The sequence below is a fragment of the Giraffa tippelskirchi genome, chromosome 13 (assembly GCF_054371585.1).
Source record: "Giraffa tippelskirchi isolate mGirTip1 chromosome 13, T2T-mGirTip1v1.2.pri, whole genome shotgun sequence".
Taxonomy (NCBI): domain Eukaryota; kingdom Metazoa; phylum Chordata; class Mammalia; order Artiodactyla; family Giraffidae; genus Giraffa; species Giraffa tippelskirchi.
Window position 1 is genome coordinate 80,058,012 of NC_137287.1, and position 16,540 is coordinate 80,074,551.

The 16,540-nt window shown below is 38.0% G+C and overlaps 1 protein-coding gene across 9 annotated transcripts in view; it reads right to left on the minus strand.

Annotated features, from left to right (window-relative positions):
* The window catches only part of MPP7 (MAGUK p55 scaffold protein 7), a 289,092-nt gene that overhangs the window by 51,921 nt on the left and 220,631 nt on the right, over positions 1-16,540 (minus strand). For all 9 annotated transcript variants that reach the window (XR_014074097.1, XM_081560899.1, XM_081560898.1 and 6 more), the window contains 6 exons: positions 15,684-15,815; positions 12,557-12,638; positions 11,571-11,656; positions 6,906-6,980; positions 6,520-6,716; positions 5,984-6,048 (listed from right to left, as the gene is read on the minus strand). Coding sequence is in view for 8 of the 9 variants with exons in the window: in XM_081560899.1 (XP_081417025.1) it covers positions 5,984-6,048; positions 6,520-6,716; positions 6,906-6,980; positions 11,571-11,656; positions 12,557-12,638; positions 15,684-15,815 (637 nt within the window). In the remaining variant the exon portion in view is untranslated. The remainder of the gene's footprint in view (positions 1-5,983; positions 6,049-6,519; positions 6,717-6,905; positions 6,981-11,570; positions 11,657-12,556; positions 12,639-15,683; positions 15,816-16,540) is intronic.

The window sequence follows — 16,540 nt, forward strand, 5'->3', positions numbered from 1 at the left end:
TAGACTGAATATTGCACTCTTGATTAAAGACTCCACATCACATAAATCAGATGATAAAAAGCCATGTCTCTCTCTCTCACACACACAAATTAAAACACCAAAGTCCATCCACATAAAAATAAAATCTGTAACTTAAATATATGCAGCATATGTACATTTCATATTCTAATAAGAGGTCCTAAATATGCTGCATAAATTGTCAAAAGAACATTTCCTCCTTGCAATTCTAAAGTAGGAAGAGATGGTATTTTTAGCATGACACAACATACATGTAAATATCCAATAGCAAGTATCATGCTTAATAGAACCCAGTAGAAAAAGCAAAGAGGAAAAATATATAAAAGGTGGATCTCAGAAGAGAGCTGGGGTAAGCTGTAGGACTCTTGCTTCAGTTAGGCACTGCTGCTGCTGCTAAGTCGCTTCAGTCGTGTCCGACTCTGCGACCCCATAGACGACAGCCCACCAGGCTCCCCCGTCCCTGGGATTCTCCAGGCAAGAACACTGGAGTGGGTTGCCATTTCCTTCTGCAATGCATGAAAGTGAAAAGTGAAAGGGAGGTCGCTCAGTTGTGTCTGACTCCTAGCAACCCCATGGACTGCTGAATGCACGTCAAGTGCATAAAGTTACATAATTCTCCAACAACTCTATGAGGCTGGAAGTATTATCCCCATTTTACAGATGGGAAATCAGAGGTAGAGAGGGATAAAGCACTCATAAGTGGCACAGCTGGTATGTGGACCGACGTAGTCCAGTTCCAGAGTCTGAGTTTTGAATCACCATGCAATCACACCAAAAGTCACTTTTTAATATCTGGAGTTTCAAAGTAGGAAACGTAAGTCAAGGGAAAGGTCCCTGGAAATAACAGATTTCTGTCAAGCTTCACGACTACCTCCCCCACCCTCCACTGCTCCAGCTTCCTGCCTGCCCAGAATCCTCAGCCTCTTACATGTTTCCCTGCCAGGGGAGCCAGGGAAGGGCCTTCTCCTCTCCCAGCCGCAGCAAGAGTCCGCTTTACATCACTGAGCACTGACATGCAGGATGCAACAATTATAAAAGCCACAGAGTAGAGACCAAGGTCACAATGAGAGCAATGTTGTCCTCAGAGGAAGGAAAAGCACTGCATCCCCAGCAGGAGAGACTTGTTGCTGGAGGTCACCAGAGTGGGACCCATCAGATGCTCCTGACAAGTGGAGAAACTATGTCTGTATTGGTGGGATATTCTCTGGGGCAGAGTTAGGCCCCCACTCTAGAAACTGCTTTCTCAGACTGCTCACCCCTCACTACAATCTCCCCTAAAGGCTGCAGTGGTCCATGACCACAGACCAGACCTCTAACCGCTGGTCAACTCTCTTACCTGTATGAATCAGGGTCCCCAGGATGAAAGGCAGAAGACAGTATGGCTGAGAATCTCTCTCATGGGGAAAAGCTAAACACATACACCCTGACAGTCTTATCTTTATGTGTGTAAGGAGATCACAGTTTATTGAGATGAAAGCTAAGCAACAACAAGAAAGGTCTTCACCTCAACCATCTCATGATCAGATGTACGATTTACAACTTAATTCATCTACACCTCTTTCTATACAAACTGATCTTTGATATCTCCCAAAAGGTGTCAGGGCAAAAAAGTATTTCCCATATTTTTAAAACCTGGTATGTTTCTCTTACACACAATCCCACCAATATTCAGAAAACGTGTGACAAAGTATTAGACACACAAACTTAATTTAAGAACATAATCTATTTGTTAATTTCTGAATTAAATGTATGTGTGAAAACAGTAAATAAACATTATCTAAGATGCCAGGAAGAAGGGGGTTACTCAACTTGGAATGTACTGTTACAACAACCTGTAAAGTAATGATATATACATATATATCTTATCTTATTCTCAAATGTTGGGCCTTCCAGAACACTGGTACCATGTGAATGAATTCACTCTTTTCCTCAATGTTGAAATTTTATTGCTAGTAGACTGTGATCTTCAGTTCACAAAATATTTGTCTTTGAATGAACCTGGTAACACTCTATTTAAATGGACACCCTTTGACTGCAGTTAAATGTTTTCTTTTTTACCCACATGATAACAATCAAAATTTGTTAAAACAAATTCTAAAATATTTTGTGTTTCTACATTCTAATTTTTAAAAAGTCAGTAAGTTGTACAATTTTGTTTTTTTATAACCGGAATTCTACTAGAGCTATTTTGTAAAAGAAAATATTTTCATTAATATTCAATCATCATTATTAGAAATATCCAGGTATTTATACTTTGATAACTAAAAACAGGAAAAATAAGCACTGTAAATAAATATCATACTTGAGCATTCTGCAATAAAATAGACTCCATGAGTAAGAGCCTTTTCTGAATCCCACACAGACTCAATTTACATATAAATCACATCGAATTGAAGTTAAGTTTATGCTACTAAGAAGCTAATTCCTAACTTATATACTTACGTTTCAATAGAAAGGGAACAAACAATATTTCAAGTAATCAAAGAAATTCATATTTCTTTTTAGAAGTTAGGTGACATCATACGGCTTTACATACGCAACTGAACTATAAAAATCAGCTCTGACAGAAGAAACATAGTTCCTTTAAATTATATTGACACAAGTATCACGAGCTGCCAAGTTGTCTGTCAGGATATCCATCCCTACGTACCACCTGAGACATAAAATGTGCTCGTACTCAGCCCCAAACACCCCGTGTCCTTCTGGTAACTATCTAAACCCTCATCACAGCAAAGAACACCTGTCAGCCTTCCAGCTCTGTTCTTCTGTCTGTATTATTAACATTCATTATGTGACAGCCTAGCATTAGATGAAGCAGGGAGGGCAAGCAGACAAAATTCTATATAAACTTCTTTGTTGGAAAGACCTACTATAGAGCACAGGGAACTCTGCTCAATGTTATGTGGCAGCCTGGATGGGAGGGGAGTTTGGGGGAGAATGGATACATGTAGTATATGGATGGCTGAATCCCTTTTCTGTCCACCTGAAACTATCACAACATTGTTAATCAGCTACACTCCAATATAAAATAAAAAGTTAAAAAAATTTCTTTGTTGGATAAGAGGCAGAGGAGGAAGTGGAAGAGGAGGAGATGAGTTTAAGATTCAGGAATGTTTCAGTTTTAAGAGTTCATGTTTTAGTTTTTAAGAATGTGTAAGAAGCAAATTATTTTGTTTGAGGAGCCCATTTTTCTGGATATGTATTAGATATACGTGGATTCTTAAGGAGAGGAACTATAACTAAGCATCAAGGTTGAATGCCACATACAGTCAGAATTTTGCATATTAAGGATGGCAGTTGTAAAGCTTGAGGAAGCCTTCTGATTGTATTCATAATAAAATTGATTTACTTTATTCTGGGTCTAGCGGAGCCAGGACCCAGAGTTCTAGCACAAACTCAAAGGCAGAGATAACACAGCCCTGGGATGCTCCAACCCTTCTTGACTTCTACATTCACACTAACTGAACCCCTATAGTACCAGGGCCATTACCCATGAACTTTTCCTCCATGCAGACTTCAGCTATAAAGTTTACTCTTTGTTTAAAATAAAGAGTAAAACCCTAGTAATGCAAAAGCAATCACTTTGTGAAAAAGTTAACTGGCTAATTTGCACATAATTAGTCATTTTTCTAAATTCCATGTCTTAACCATTATCTTCCTAGGTTTTAAGGGTACTTGTGAAATTTAGTGAAGAAAATTTTTATAAACATGAGTTTTTTCCATAAGTTTATAAACACCAAGGTGGATTATTCTTCTTTTATATTAAATCAGAAACTTTAAAACCTATTATATGTTATTCAATGTAATTAGAATGATTATAAAATATATATAGTAGATTTTTTCAATAAAATGAAATATAAAAATAAAAGACTTTATATTAGCTTTCTGCTTTTCTTCATAGTATTATTCTACAATTCAGCAAAGGGCATGAAAACATGAATGTCCTACTCCAACAATCTAAGTACCAAAAGCTGAAGTCCAGGAAGTGTTGAGTCAGATGGCTTTTATGAGATTCAGTTACATTAAAAAAAAAATCATTTTCAAATACACAGGCTACAAAACAAAGTGCTTTTAAATGATTTTAAAAATGTTCGGATCCAGTGCAATGATTTTTACATAACTTTTGAGTTCAGGGGTTTATGAGACAACATTCAAAGAAATTTCAAATGGAATTTCAATTCTTTGAGAATAAAGACATTGGCTTTCTATTTAATTTTCACAGAAATATAATGCTTCTCTGAACAAGGCTGTATTTACTATATGCTAGTGATTTACTTCAGCTAATACTGACCAGATTTATTTTTATTTAAAAATAAGGAACATATAAATATGAGAACAATGCATCTCTCAGTGAATCAAAATCTAAGTTTAAAAAAAAGAGAGAGAAGAAGAAAAGGTAAAAAGGATGAGAGGACCTCCACATTCCGTAAGACAAGTCCTTGGGTTCAGATACTAGAGTATTAACATATAAAAGAAATTATGTACATTCAAAGACAAAAAGTCTCCATTATAATTAGTGCTTCTACACACACACACACACACACACACACACACCCTCACATTCACAAACATTTATACTGAAACCAGTGGGGAGAGCTATTAAAAAGACAACCTCTACTTTGTACAGTTCTTTTTTAAAAAAAAAAATACATCTATCAAAAATTTTACATAAGTGAACATTCATAATTATATAACCAATTGTACATTTCTACACTGTCTAAAACTCAAGCAAATTTGAGTAGGCATTCATATTTGAGTAGAATCACATCTACTTCATTTTCCGGTTACACATATTTTGTCCCACATGTATAAGAAGTGTGCAGGCCCTCAAATTCAAAAGTCCCTCAGAGAGCAAGTTGGGGAGGGGCCTCAAAGCTCCTTTCCTCTGGATGTGCTCCCAGTGAAAATTCATCATACTGAACAACGCAACACTCTGGTTAAACTTGAAGCCCTCAGTGTCACCGTCCATGTGGCAGTCTACGATAAGGGTTTCTTCCTTCTGCCCAGACTGAACAGAGCAAGAACAAGCAGGCTTTTGCATCAGTGCTCTGCTTGAAGCCTGCTGGTGAGATTTATACTTGACTGCAGTTTGGCTCCCTTCTAATGTGATTCCTGGGCTCTACGCTCCTCCTAACTGACAGAAATAACAGGAGATGTGAAAAACGCAGCGATACCAAAAACAGATGTTGGTGTATAATTCCAGGACCGTTCATTTTCTCATTTCACCTTTTAATGTACAATTTCTATGCTGAAAACAAAGAGCTTTTTTTAAACTCTTAAAATACCTCGAACCATGAAAGAAAGAAGATAAAGTAGGACATTTAAAGATAAGCTAGGGACTTATAAGAGGTGGGAGATGGGAAGTCAAGAGAGGCTGAGAGAAGGGTAGGTTGAAAGAAAAACCACATTATCTCTTCCAGCAATCCTACATCCTTATTTTTCTTACTGTTATTTTCTTTTGATCTAGTCTGGTAATAACTCTGAACAGACAGGGTGAAGGTCAGAGCTACTATGATGTCAAAACAAACAAGGAACAAAATAGAACAAGAACAACTGTTTTAGGCACAACTGCTTTTGTGCCCAAGAAAATGATGGATTTTTTTTTCCCCCTCTAATCTTTACCAAGAATTATCTTAACCAAACCTCTTAGCTTTAAAGAAATAAGAGATGCATTTTAGGTTACAATATAAAATACCTAAATCCAGAAAACAAAAAGAGTAGCAGTTTTTTTTTTTTTTCTTAAAGAGTGAGTCATGGGTTTATTATAAACAACCCCAAAGATCCCTTTCTTCAAAAGATTCACTTTGCCATTCCCACTATGAATTTACTTGTTGGTTCTTATGAAAAGATGATCCAAAAGTTACCACATGTAACAGGACCTCTTATTCTACCACAAACACCTGCTATTATAGTCAAAAATAAACAGCAAGGTTTAGGTTTTCTGCATTCTTATTAACAAACTTACATGATTTCCTACTGGAAACTTTCAGGGGCTGGACTAATATTTCTGGTCGTCTCAGAGCCAGTCTCCTGGGGAAAAGAAGGTCAATGTGCCTATCAATTTTCAGGACAGATCCAAGACTAATATAACACCAAAATACTAAAAGTCTTAAGAAAAAATGGAAAGTTGGAGGAAAAAATGAATACAATGCAATCTACTCAAATTAAGAAATAAATCCTCTAACTTCCAAATTTTTATAAATTCTCCCGACTCTGAAATCACTTTTTTTTCTTCTAGCTTTCACATCAATGCAGTTTCAGATATTAATGTGCTATTTTCCATTTGCTTCATAACAAAAAGTGAATATGACCTGAGACTGTCATGTTATTTTTGGTCATTATTCATACTTCATTAGACAAAACAGAAATCCAAACCTGAGGGATAAAGGCTTCGAAGGCAAGGTTTCAGGGCTTATTTTATCACAACTATGCTGAAATGGTATTTTGCAGGGAACAAAAGGTCAGCTGCAGACAGGCCATGATTCTGCGCCAGGAACTCACCTTTCCTGGAAATGCTTAGAGGGAATCAGTCCTGCTCTGGGGTTGGCATCTCCTTCATGCTTTGCTTGCCACCATGTTGCATCATCTTGGCTCATAATCTGAAGAATATCTCCCTTTTTGAAAGAAAGCCCGGCTTCCTTACATGGAATTGCTTTATCCTCATTAGGGTCATAGTCAAAGAGGGCTTTGATAAACATCTAGAAGAGAGTTCCGTTTACGATGAATAAATATATAGAGAAAATGTGAAATGGCCAGTATTCTTCCAACTCTGATTTATTTAAAAAACAGAATATTAAGGTCAACTTGCTGAGACAAAGAAGATATGTATTAAATGGAAAAACATTAGCTCCTCTTGGGGGAAAAAAGGATTTTTAAGGAATGATTACCTTGCCTTCCTTCGATGGTGTCTCTTCTTTGATGCTGGGTATAATCTTAAACGTTATTGCACCCTGAGACTGAGCCTGTTATCAGAGGAAAGAAAGTGTTATAAGAAAACCTCGGGAACCAAAGAGAAAGGAACTAAAATAGGTAGAAAATGAAATGATTCTGAAAATTTACAAGCTTGGGATTTTCTACTCTTAGATAAAACAAACCAAGGAAACTATTTGTGTAGAAATTCCTGTAACGTGAGAAAGTGCTAAAGTTTGTCAAATAAGTTAAAAAACATTAACCACTAAATCCACTTTACCTCCTGTGCACTTTAAAAACGCCGGTGAATATATTACCATCTATGTTACTTCAAAATAGAAACAGAGAATATGCACAGTGCCTTACACAGACAGGATTAAATGCAAAGAACAGACTGCGTGTGAGGCTCAGACCTTCATATCCAAGGATCTCATTTTCAGGGACAAAATACCTACAATTGTCAGTAATGTGGTTATAAATACATGCCTCAATCAGTTGCAAGGTTCATCAGAAAAATAATGAACACTTATCTCTATAGATTCTGGTCAGTAAGTAAAGTACCAAATGATGCAGATTAATTAAAAGAAGAAAAGATGATCTAATTTAATGAAAACAAGCAACAGTACCCACAATTCTTTGCTGACTATCTCATACAACAGTAGGTAACAAGGACCTACTGTCTAACACAGGGAACTCTGCTCAATATTCTGTAATAACTTATAGCAGAAAAGAATCTGAAAAAGAATATGTGTGTGTGTTACACCTGAAACTAGCATGACATTGTAAATCAACTATACTTCAGAAAAAAAAACTTTTAAGAGTAGGTCTTCCTTTAATACACTCTTATACCATTCTTTCTCTTCTTTTAGCATTTGTCATAACCAGATCTGTATAATTACTTATACAATTATTTCTTACTGTCTGTTGAAGAAATCGCTTCCAAGTTTTACTGATCAAACTAGTTATGTTTCGAGTGAACATGAAAGGTACTGAAAGTGTTAGTCACTCAGTCGTGTCCACGTCTTCACGACCCCAGGCTCCTCTGTCTATGGAACTCTTTAGGCAAGAATCAGTTCAGTCGCTCAGTCGTGTCCGACTCTTTGTGACCCCATGAACCGCAGCACGCCAGGCATCCCTGTCCATCACCAACTCCCAGAGTCCACCCAAACCCATGTCCATTGAGTCAGTGATGCCATCCAGCCATCTCATCCTCTGTCATCCCCTTCTCCTCCTGCCCTCAATCTTTCCCAGCATCAGGGTCTTTTCCAATGAGTCAGCTCTTCGCATCAGGTGGCCAAAGTATTGGAGTTTCAGCTTCAACATCAGTCCTTCCAATGAACACCCAGGCCTGATCTCCTTTAGGATGGACTGGTTGGATCTCCTTGCAGTCCAAGGGACTCTCAAGAATCTTCTCCAACACCACAGTTCAAAAGCATCAATTCTTTGGTGCTCAGCTTTCTTTATAGTCCAGCTCTCACATCCATACATGACCACTGGAAAAACCATAGACTTGACTAGACGGACCTTTGTTGGCAAAGTAATGTCTCCGCTTTTTAATATGCTATCTAGGTTGGTCATAACTTTCCTTCCAAGGAGTAAGCATCTTTTAATTTCATGGCTGCAATCACCATCAGCAGTGATTTTGGAGCCCAGAAAAATAAAGTCAGCCACTGTTTCCCCATCTATTTCCCATGAAGTGATGGGACCAGATGCCATGATCTTAGTTTTCTGAATGTTGAGCTTTAAGCCAACTTTTTCACCTTCCTCTTTCACTTTCATCAAGAGGCTCTTTAGTTCTTCTTCACTTTCTGCCATAAGGGTGGTGTCATCTGCATATCTGAGGTTATTGATATTTCTCCTGGCAATAATACTGGAGAGAGTTGCCATTCCCTTCTCCAGGGGATCGAACCTGGGTCTCCTGCATTGCAGGTGGATTCTTTACCTTCTGAGTCATCAGGGAAGCCCTAATGTCTGTTACCCCCACTAAATTGTAAGCTCTGTGGAAGATCTAAATATCTGGTACAATATTAAGAGGAATGAAGGATGGAAGAAAAGAGGAAAAGGTGGAGACAGGAAGGGAGGGAGAGAAGGAGAAGAGTGGACCTCTCTGAGGCTCACCATCAGCGGGTGCTGTGACCAGGACTCCACTTGGTTAAAAAGGCCCCAACTGGTCCTGTCTGTCAATTTCCATGGTGTGAATACTCCCACCATAGCCGATTTTAATGTATCAGCATAAAGTCACTGAAAGCCAAGATGGGAAAAGCTGCATAGAGTCAGCCTTTTTTTATTTTTTTTTAAATTTTTATTAGAGTATAGTTGATTTACAATATTGTTAGTTTCCACTATAAGGCAAAGTGAATCAGTTATACATATACATATACCTATTCTTTATTTAGATTCTTTTCCTATAGGTCATTACAGAGTATTGAGTTGAGTTCCCTGTGCTCTACAGTAGGCCCTTATTAGTTATCTATTTTATACATAGCAGTGTGTATATATGTCACTCTCAACCTCCCAATTTATCCCTCCCCCATCACCCCCTGGGAACCATAAATTTGTTTTTCACATCTGTGACTCTGTTTCTGTTTTGTAAATAAGTTCATTTTTTTACAGCATAGAATCAGTTTTTGTCAGCATATGGAAGCAACTCTAGTGCAGCATAGACACTCATGTAAAATGGGAGTTTAATAGCATAAATATCAGAATTTCATAAAGGAGCAATTTCAAAATGATAATATTGTTGCTATTGCTTATCATAGAAGTAACTCACTAACCTTACTAAGAATATTGAAAGAAAGTAGAATGAAAGCAAGTCTTCTCAATAATCCCTTCCCATTCTTCTAGTTTGTGCATGTGTTTTAATTTATGTAAAGCCCTTACAACAGTATCACTAAGGGCTCAATCAGTGTAAGCAATCACTAGTACTATTGTTATCACTAACTCATAAGGTCTATCAGCCAGTGTGAACGCTTCACAATAATCCATCACTTGGATGAACAATTATTCAATCAGTGCAACCTTCTTAATAAGTTTCTAAATATTTTTAAACTATCTTGTTTATACACATTTGCCAAATTATCTCCTTAGGGTTAACTTGCAACAGTTGAATTTCTTGTAAATGCTTTTGTGTTTGTGTGTGTGTATGCATGTGAGACCATGCTGCAGGGCATGTGGGATCTTTGTTTCCTGACCACGGATCGAACCCACACTCCCTGCAGTGGAAGTGCTGAGTCTTAATCACTGAACTGCCAAGGAAGTCAATAGTTGAATTTCTTATTAAAGAGTACACAAATTTAAAGTGGATAGTTTCAGATAGCCATCTCAAAAGATTCTATTAGTTTATCCTACCAACAAAAGCATATAAACATTATTTCCTTATAATCTGGCTAACTCTAGGCATTATCAAGCTTTTAAATAACCACCAGTCCAATATTTTTCAGACATCATGTTTTTTGTCTGTATATATGCTTTGCTGTACTATAACTGTTTTTTTTTAATGATTGTTAAGAACTCTCAAATACATTAAAATGTGAGCCTTCAATCATGTAAATTGAAAATATTTTCCCTATAACCTCATTTGTCTTCTAAATTTTATGTACAGCATCTTTTCTTGTAGAACAATTTTTTAGTTCTAGTCATTACGTCTATTTGAATTTCACATCAAGGTTAGAAATTCTTTCTTGGGCTTTTGGCTAAGATCAAGTGTAGTATGGGGGCTTCTGAGGTGGCACAGTAGTAAAAAAAAAAAAAGTAGTAAAGAATCTGCCTGCCAATGCAGGAGACACAGAGATGCAGGTTCAATCCCTGGGTTGGGAAGATTCCCCTGGAGAAGATGGCAACCTGCTCCAGTGTTCTTGCCTGAAAAATTCCAGGGACAGAGGAGCCTGGTGGGCTACAGTATATGGGGGTCACAAAGAGTCAGACACGATGGAGCACAATGATTTTTTAAAAAACTTAATTTGGGGGAATTTAGTTTTGTGTGAGGTGTACAATATGGACTATTTTTCTAACTGAATAATCAATTAATCCAATACCGTTTATGAAACTATCTCACTGCTTTTACACTCATTTAAAATGCTATCTTAATCCTTTACTAACTTTTCATACATACTGAGGTCTGTTTTGAGATACCAAGACTCTTGACAGGTTAATAATATGTTTTTATACGTAACAGGGACAGTCTCTCTTTATTTTGTCCTTATAAATAAACAAATGAATTTGAGAATTTATATTGCCAAGGCCTATAGTAGTTTTACTCCATTTTAGACTTAAGACATCCAAGTTAGTTTCACTACTTTATATACGTGGAAGATATGGGCCCCAGAGATAAATGTATCACTGGCAACGTGTATTAAAGACCTAATTTGGGCCGGGCCCTGTCAAACTCCTGACCTACAGGAGCTTGTTGAATCTTTGAACGCTCCAGTGAGAGATTTACCACTTCTTATTCTCATTTTGTAGATGAATACAGGGAAGCAATAAAAAGATGAAGGTATTTTCCAAGGACATACAGGGATTAAGTTAATAGAGTCAGGATCCAAATCCTGGACTGCCGAGTCCAAATCCTGTGTTCATTACCAGGTCTGAAACACAGCAATTCAATTTCATTTTCATGGCAATTTTAAAATAAATTTTCAGCTTACCAAGATCTGGATTATTTCCTCGGGCCTTTTATCCTCGACCGGTATCCCATTCACTTCCCTAAGTTCATCGCCAACATGAATAAGACCTGAGAAAAAGCAAATTCAGAAAACCAGCAGCATTACCTTCAAAAGAAACTGTGGTTTGTGACTGTGTCCTCACTGAAGGCACCGTGTGGTCCCCCAGTGCCTGTGAGGGCAACATACCTCATGCCTCTCAAGTTTCAGAGCCTGAGCCCCCAGAGAACGACTCCAAGACCACAACCTTACAACACTGCCAAAGGAACAGCAGCAGCATCTCAGTCTTTTTCTAAAAATGCACATTACTTTCATCTTCAAAATAGTATTTTTAAAGGCTGCATGCTTTTAGTAGTACTTTTGGAATCAGAAACATTGAAGTAAGTCTTATAACCTTGAAAGCCCATATAAGCCAAGACCGTAAAGCAAAATGAGATTTATCATTTATTTAAATAGGTTCATTTGAACTATGGTGCTGGAGAAGACTCTTGATTGTCCCCTGGACAACAAGAAGGTCAAGCTAGTTAATCCTAAAGGAAATCAACCCTGAATATTCACTGAAAGGACCGATACTGAAGCTGAAGTTCCAATACTTTGGCTACCTGATGAGAAGAGATGACTCACTGGAAGAGACCCTGACGCTGGGAAAGATTGAAGGCAGGAGGAGAAGCGGGCAACAGAGGATGAGATGGCTGGATGGCATCACCAACTCAATGGACATCAATTTGAACAAGCTCCAGGAGCTGGTGATGGACAGGAAAGCCTGGCGTGCTGCAGTCCATGGGGTCGCAAATAATCAAGACACAACTTGGCAACTGAACAATAACCACATTTGAACATAGAGAAAAATACCTTATTACTGTTTTGTTGTACTGTCTAAATCCTGCTATCCTCTCAGTTATATACTGGAAATGTAATACATAAAACCCACATGACTCGTCCACACCTGCCAAATATGTGTACACTCTCACCACTTCTGTCTGCAGCTCCTCCTCTCATGATCCTGGCCACCACGATGGCTCCAGTCTGCTCATCCTTTTTAATAGTGGCTCCCTTTAAAGAAAAAAAAAAAAATAGTATTTGTGGGTAAATGCACATACTGAGTGGTAAGAAAGAGGGCAGAAAAAAGGACCTTATCTGGAAAACGTAAAAGCAGCTACAAAAAAATTAAAAGGAGGCAGAAGGAACAGATATCATGTCAGGCACCTCACAAACAGTCATCACTAAACACACAGTCTTCTACAGCGTATATCATCTAATGTTTTCAGCACAGTCCAAAAATTTTTGAATCTTTATTCCCTTCAATACTATGGAGTATACAAATATCTTCTTTCCATTATGAACCTTACATTTGAATACTACTTGTTTTTACACTTTTACAGTACTTCCTCATTTCACTTTATCTTTATCCCAAGCCCCATAAGAAGGTCATCTACATACAGAAGGTGAAGTGAACAGAAAATAAACTAGAAAACTAAAACCCAGACCACCTGACCTTTAGTTCAGCAACCCTTCTACTACAGTATTACAGTAAACAAACTCAGCGATGATAATAAACAAAGTGGAAAGAAAAAAAAAGATCTGTTACTCCTCGTTTTTATGTACTAGGATTATACGTAGCACAAATGGGACTAACATTCTGGCAGGAGATTAGGAAATAATTTCAAAAAGAATCCAGAAATTCTTCATTTATGGGTGCTTAGAAGCAAATCAACTGAACACTTTTTGTCAGCATAGCAAGCACAAATGGTTACTTTGAATGCCTCTTCATGACTTTCTTCCTAGAAACTGGCAGTGGTTTAGACAAACCATCTATGTCACATTACACAGCTGGAAAGATGCATAAGGTGGGGGCAGTGTTCACCCCCCAAAAAGAAGTTTGATAGTGAACACATTTACAGCATTACAAAATAGATATTACAAAAGGATTCCTAGTTGTGTTTTCATAAGTGTTTTATATATGACATTTTATTTTATATGTGATAACTATCAAATACATACCTAATAACAGCAAAAAATTAAATAATTCCATGCTAGGATGATTTTGTGGCATTTTTAATCACCTACACATGCCCTCAAGGCTGAAGACTTGAATGAGTACCTCTCTATGGTTATAAACCTTAGACTCTCCAATTCCTGGTATTTTCTGTAGGTAGCTTGTAGCCAAGATGACTGGAAATGTAATATTCTTACTACAACTAATTAGTGTAGTTAGATCAACTTTTACTTTCTTTAAGAATGTGTCTCAAACTGACTAAAGTATGCCTAATGATCAGAAGGGTCTAGTAATCTAAAATTGTTTATTGTTGGTCAGTTGCTAAGTCATATACAACTCTTTGCAACCCCATGGGCTGCAGCATGCCAGGCTTCTCTGTCCTCCACCATCACCCAGAGTTTAAGTTTAATTTAAGACTACTTATCTATCTTTTATAGGTGACAAATTGCATGACAAATGGTTATGACTTGTCTAAGATCAGACAACTAGTATGTAGCAAAGTCAGAACTTATCTAAGGCAAACTGATCAGAATTGCTATTTCTAACCTTATCACTCAAAACTAGTAACCTTCTGAATCCTTCTATAACCCTGTTTCCATAAGGTTATAAATGTACTACTTTTGCAAATGCAGATCATCAGTTCTTCCCTCTTTGAATGTGCCTGTCAGGTCCCTACATCGAGTGGTGAATAGATTCCAGGGCATCTAAGGCTGTGGGAAGACTTGTAGCTGGGTCCCTTGAGACACAATATCTGTGGGATGTCAGATGTTATGGCTTTTGGCTGAGTAACTGGAAAGATGACATTGTCCACTGGGGAACCACAGGGTGGAACGGATTTGGGGACAAAGATCGGCTGACTTTTGGCACGTGAAGGCTGAGATGCCTACCAGACATCCAAATGGAGATACTCGCCAGAATGATGGACATACAAACTTAAAGATTAGAGGAAAGATCTGTAAGAGAAATGTGACCTGGGAGTCACCGGCACACAAGTGGTTTTTAAAGTCACAGCTGGAGGGATCACTTCCAGAATGTGCAGAGAACGGAAAGCACCCAACACTTACAGGACTTGTTAAAGGCCCTGAAATATATTTATACATCAATTATAGATAGGACCCTGGAATAGAAATGCTGGCTATCTGCTGATTCTCCTGATCTTGGAGGGAAAACATGGACCTGAGAAATGGTGTCTCACTTTCTACATGATACTATTAATAGCACTTAACTCAATCTTCTTTTTGATCCCTACATTCCCGAAGATTTTCTGTTTCCATACTGCTTTCCAAACCCTTATTAGCACACTTCCTTGAAGTATTCTTAGTGCAATGTACTTGCATGAAAATAAGATCAAAACCCAATAAAACAAGAGCACTTTCCATGTCACATTGTACAAAAGCACCCCTTGGCTCCTGGTCTCATCACTCCAGCCCTTGCTGCATCATCACATCTCTTTTTGTAACTCTAACCCTTCTGCCTCCCTCTTTCACTTTAATAAGAACCCTTATGATTACCTTGGTCCCACCTGATAATTCAAGAGACAGTCCCCATGTCAATATCTTTATCTAGTTACAAAAAGTTCCTTTTGCCTTTTAAGGCTCTGAAGATAGGACTCGACACCACTGGGGGTGGGTGGGAGGCACTGTCCCACTACCACAGGCCCTGGACATGACACAGAGCTGCTTAAATCCTGATGCTAAAACAAATAGCTATATCTACATTTTGAACTATCAGATTCCTGATTAATTTCTCATCACTTTAAAATCAATCCGCTTTCTAGAAAAGCCGTAAGCAATTATTCTCAGTTGCACTTTTTAATCTCTAATCAGCTGCAGTTTGTGCATGTCACGTCATCTTTTATAAATGCCAACCAGTAACACTTTAAAAATGATTGCTATTTATAACCAAAAGAATGCCATTTTTTTGGCTCTGTTTTAATTTTTCTCCATCATCTCCTTTAGATGTGAATGCTCTGTTTATTTCTAAGTTTGAAGACACAAAGGAAGCATATTTTAAAGAGAGGAATAAATGATATGCGCCCATCAGACTAGTCTTTATCATAGTATCCACTCATAGCTGAGCATAAAAGATGGACCAAAACTCACCAGCGGTTCTCTATTTTTGACCAGGCGGATGATTTTCACCGAGTCTTCCTCATCGTCAATGTCATCGGGCATAGGAGGCAACACAGGATCATAATTCTTCTGAGCCACAGTGTCATGCACAGAGAGCAAAGCCTATCAAAGTCAAGGTGAAAAGTGTTCAATATAAAACCCTAAACACACCCAACTACGAGGACAATGAAACCGATGTTCTAATTGTGGCACAGCAATGATAATAATGCAACTACTTAGAAAGGAACCTCTTACAAATTGGGCAAGAAGGTGCAGAACAGCAGAGGCAGCCCTCCATGGTCACTAATGGACAACAAGAATCAGCATAAGGCACCTTCTAAGCTGTGTATTCTCTGGTTCATCCTAGAAAGGTGGCAGATGGGGGAGTGGGGGGAGGGTGTCAGGGGGGCGGTTATTTTTGAAGGGAGGGAGAAAATGAGGCTATAAATACATGATGTAACTGGTCTACTAATAACTCCTGTAAATCTACACTGGTTTGGGGACGAAAAATGAATGAATGAAAGTCACTCAGTCATGTCTGACTCTTTGCGACCCCATGGACTATACAGTCCATGAATGAAGAGCATGGGATGAAAAGCAAACTCAAACTCTGAAGCACGTTCTAGTCTTGTATTTGTCTCCAACCTTACCTTACCTCCACTGTCCTCCTCACTCAGCTTACATAACTGGCCTCTTTCTCTGGAGGATTGAGTAAAACATCTGATGTAAAAGCAGATCCCCGGGTTACTTGATCTCATAGCACCATCTTCTTTGCTTTAATACATGCTCGTAACTTTTAACCACATTTATGTTTTTATGTATATATTTGCTATCTGCTGAAACAGAAG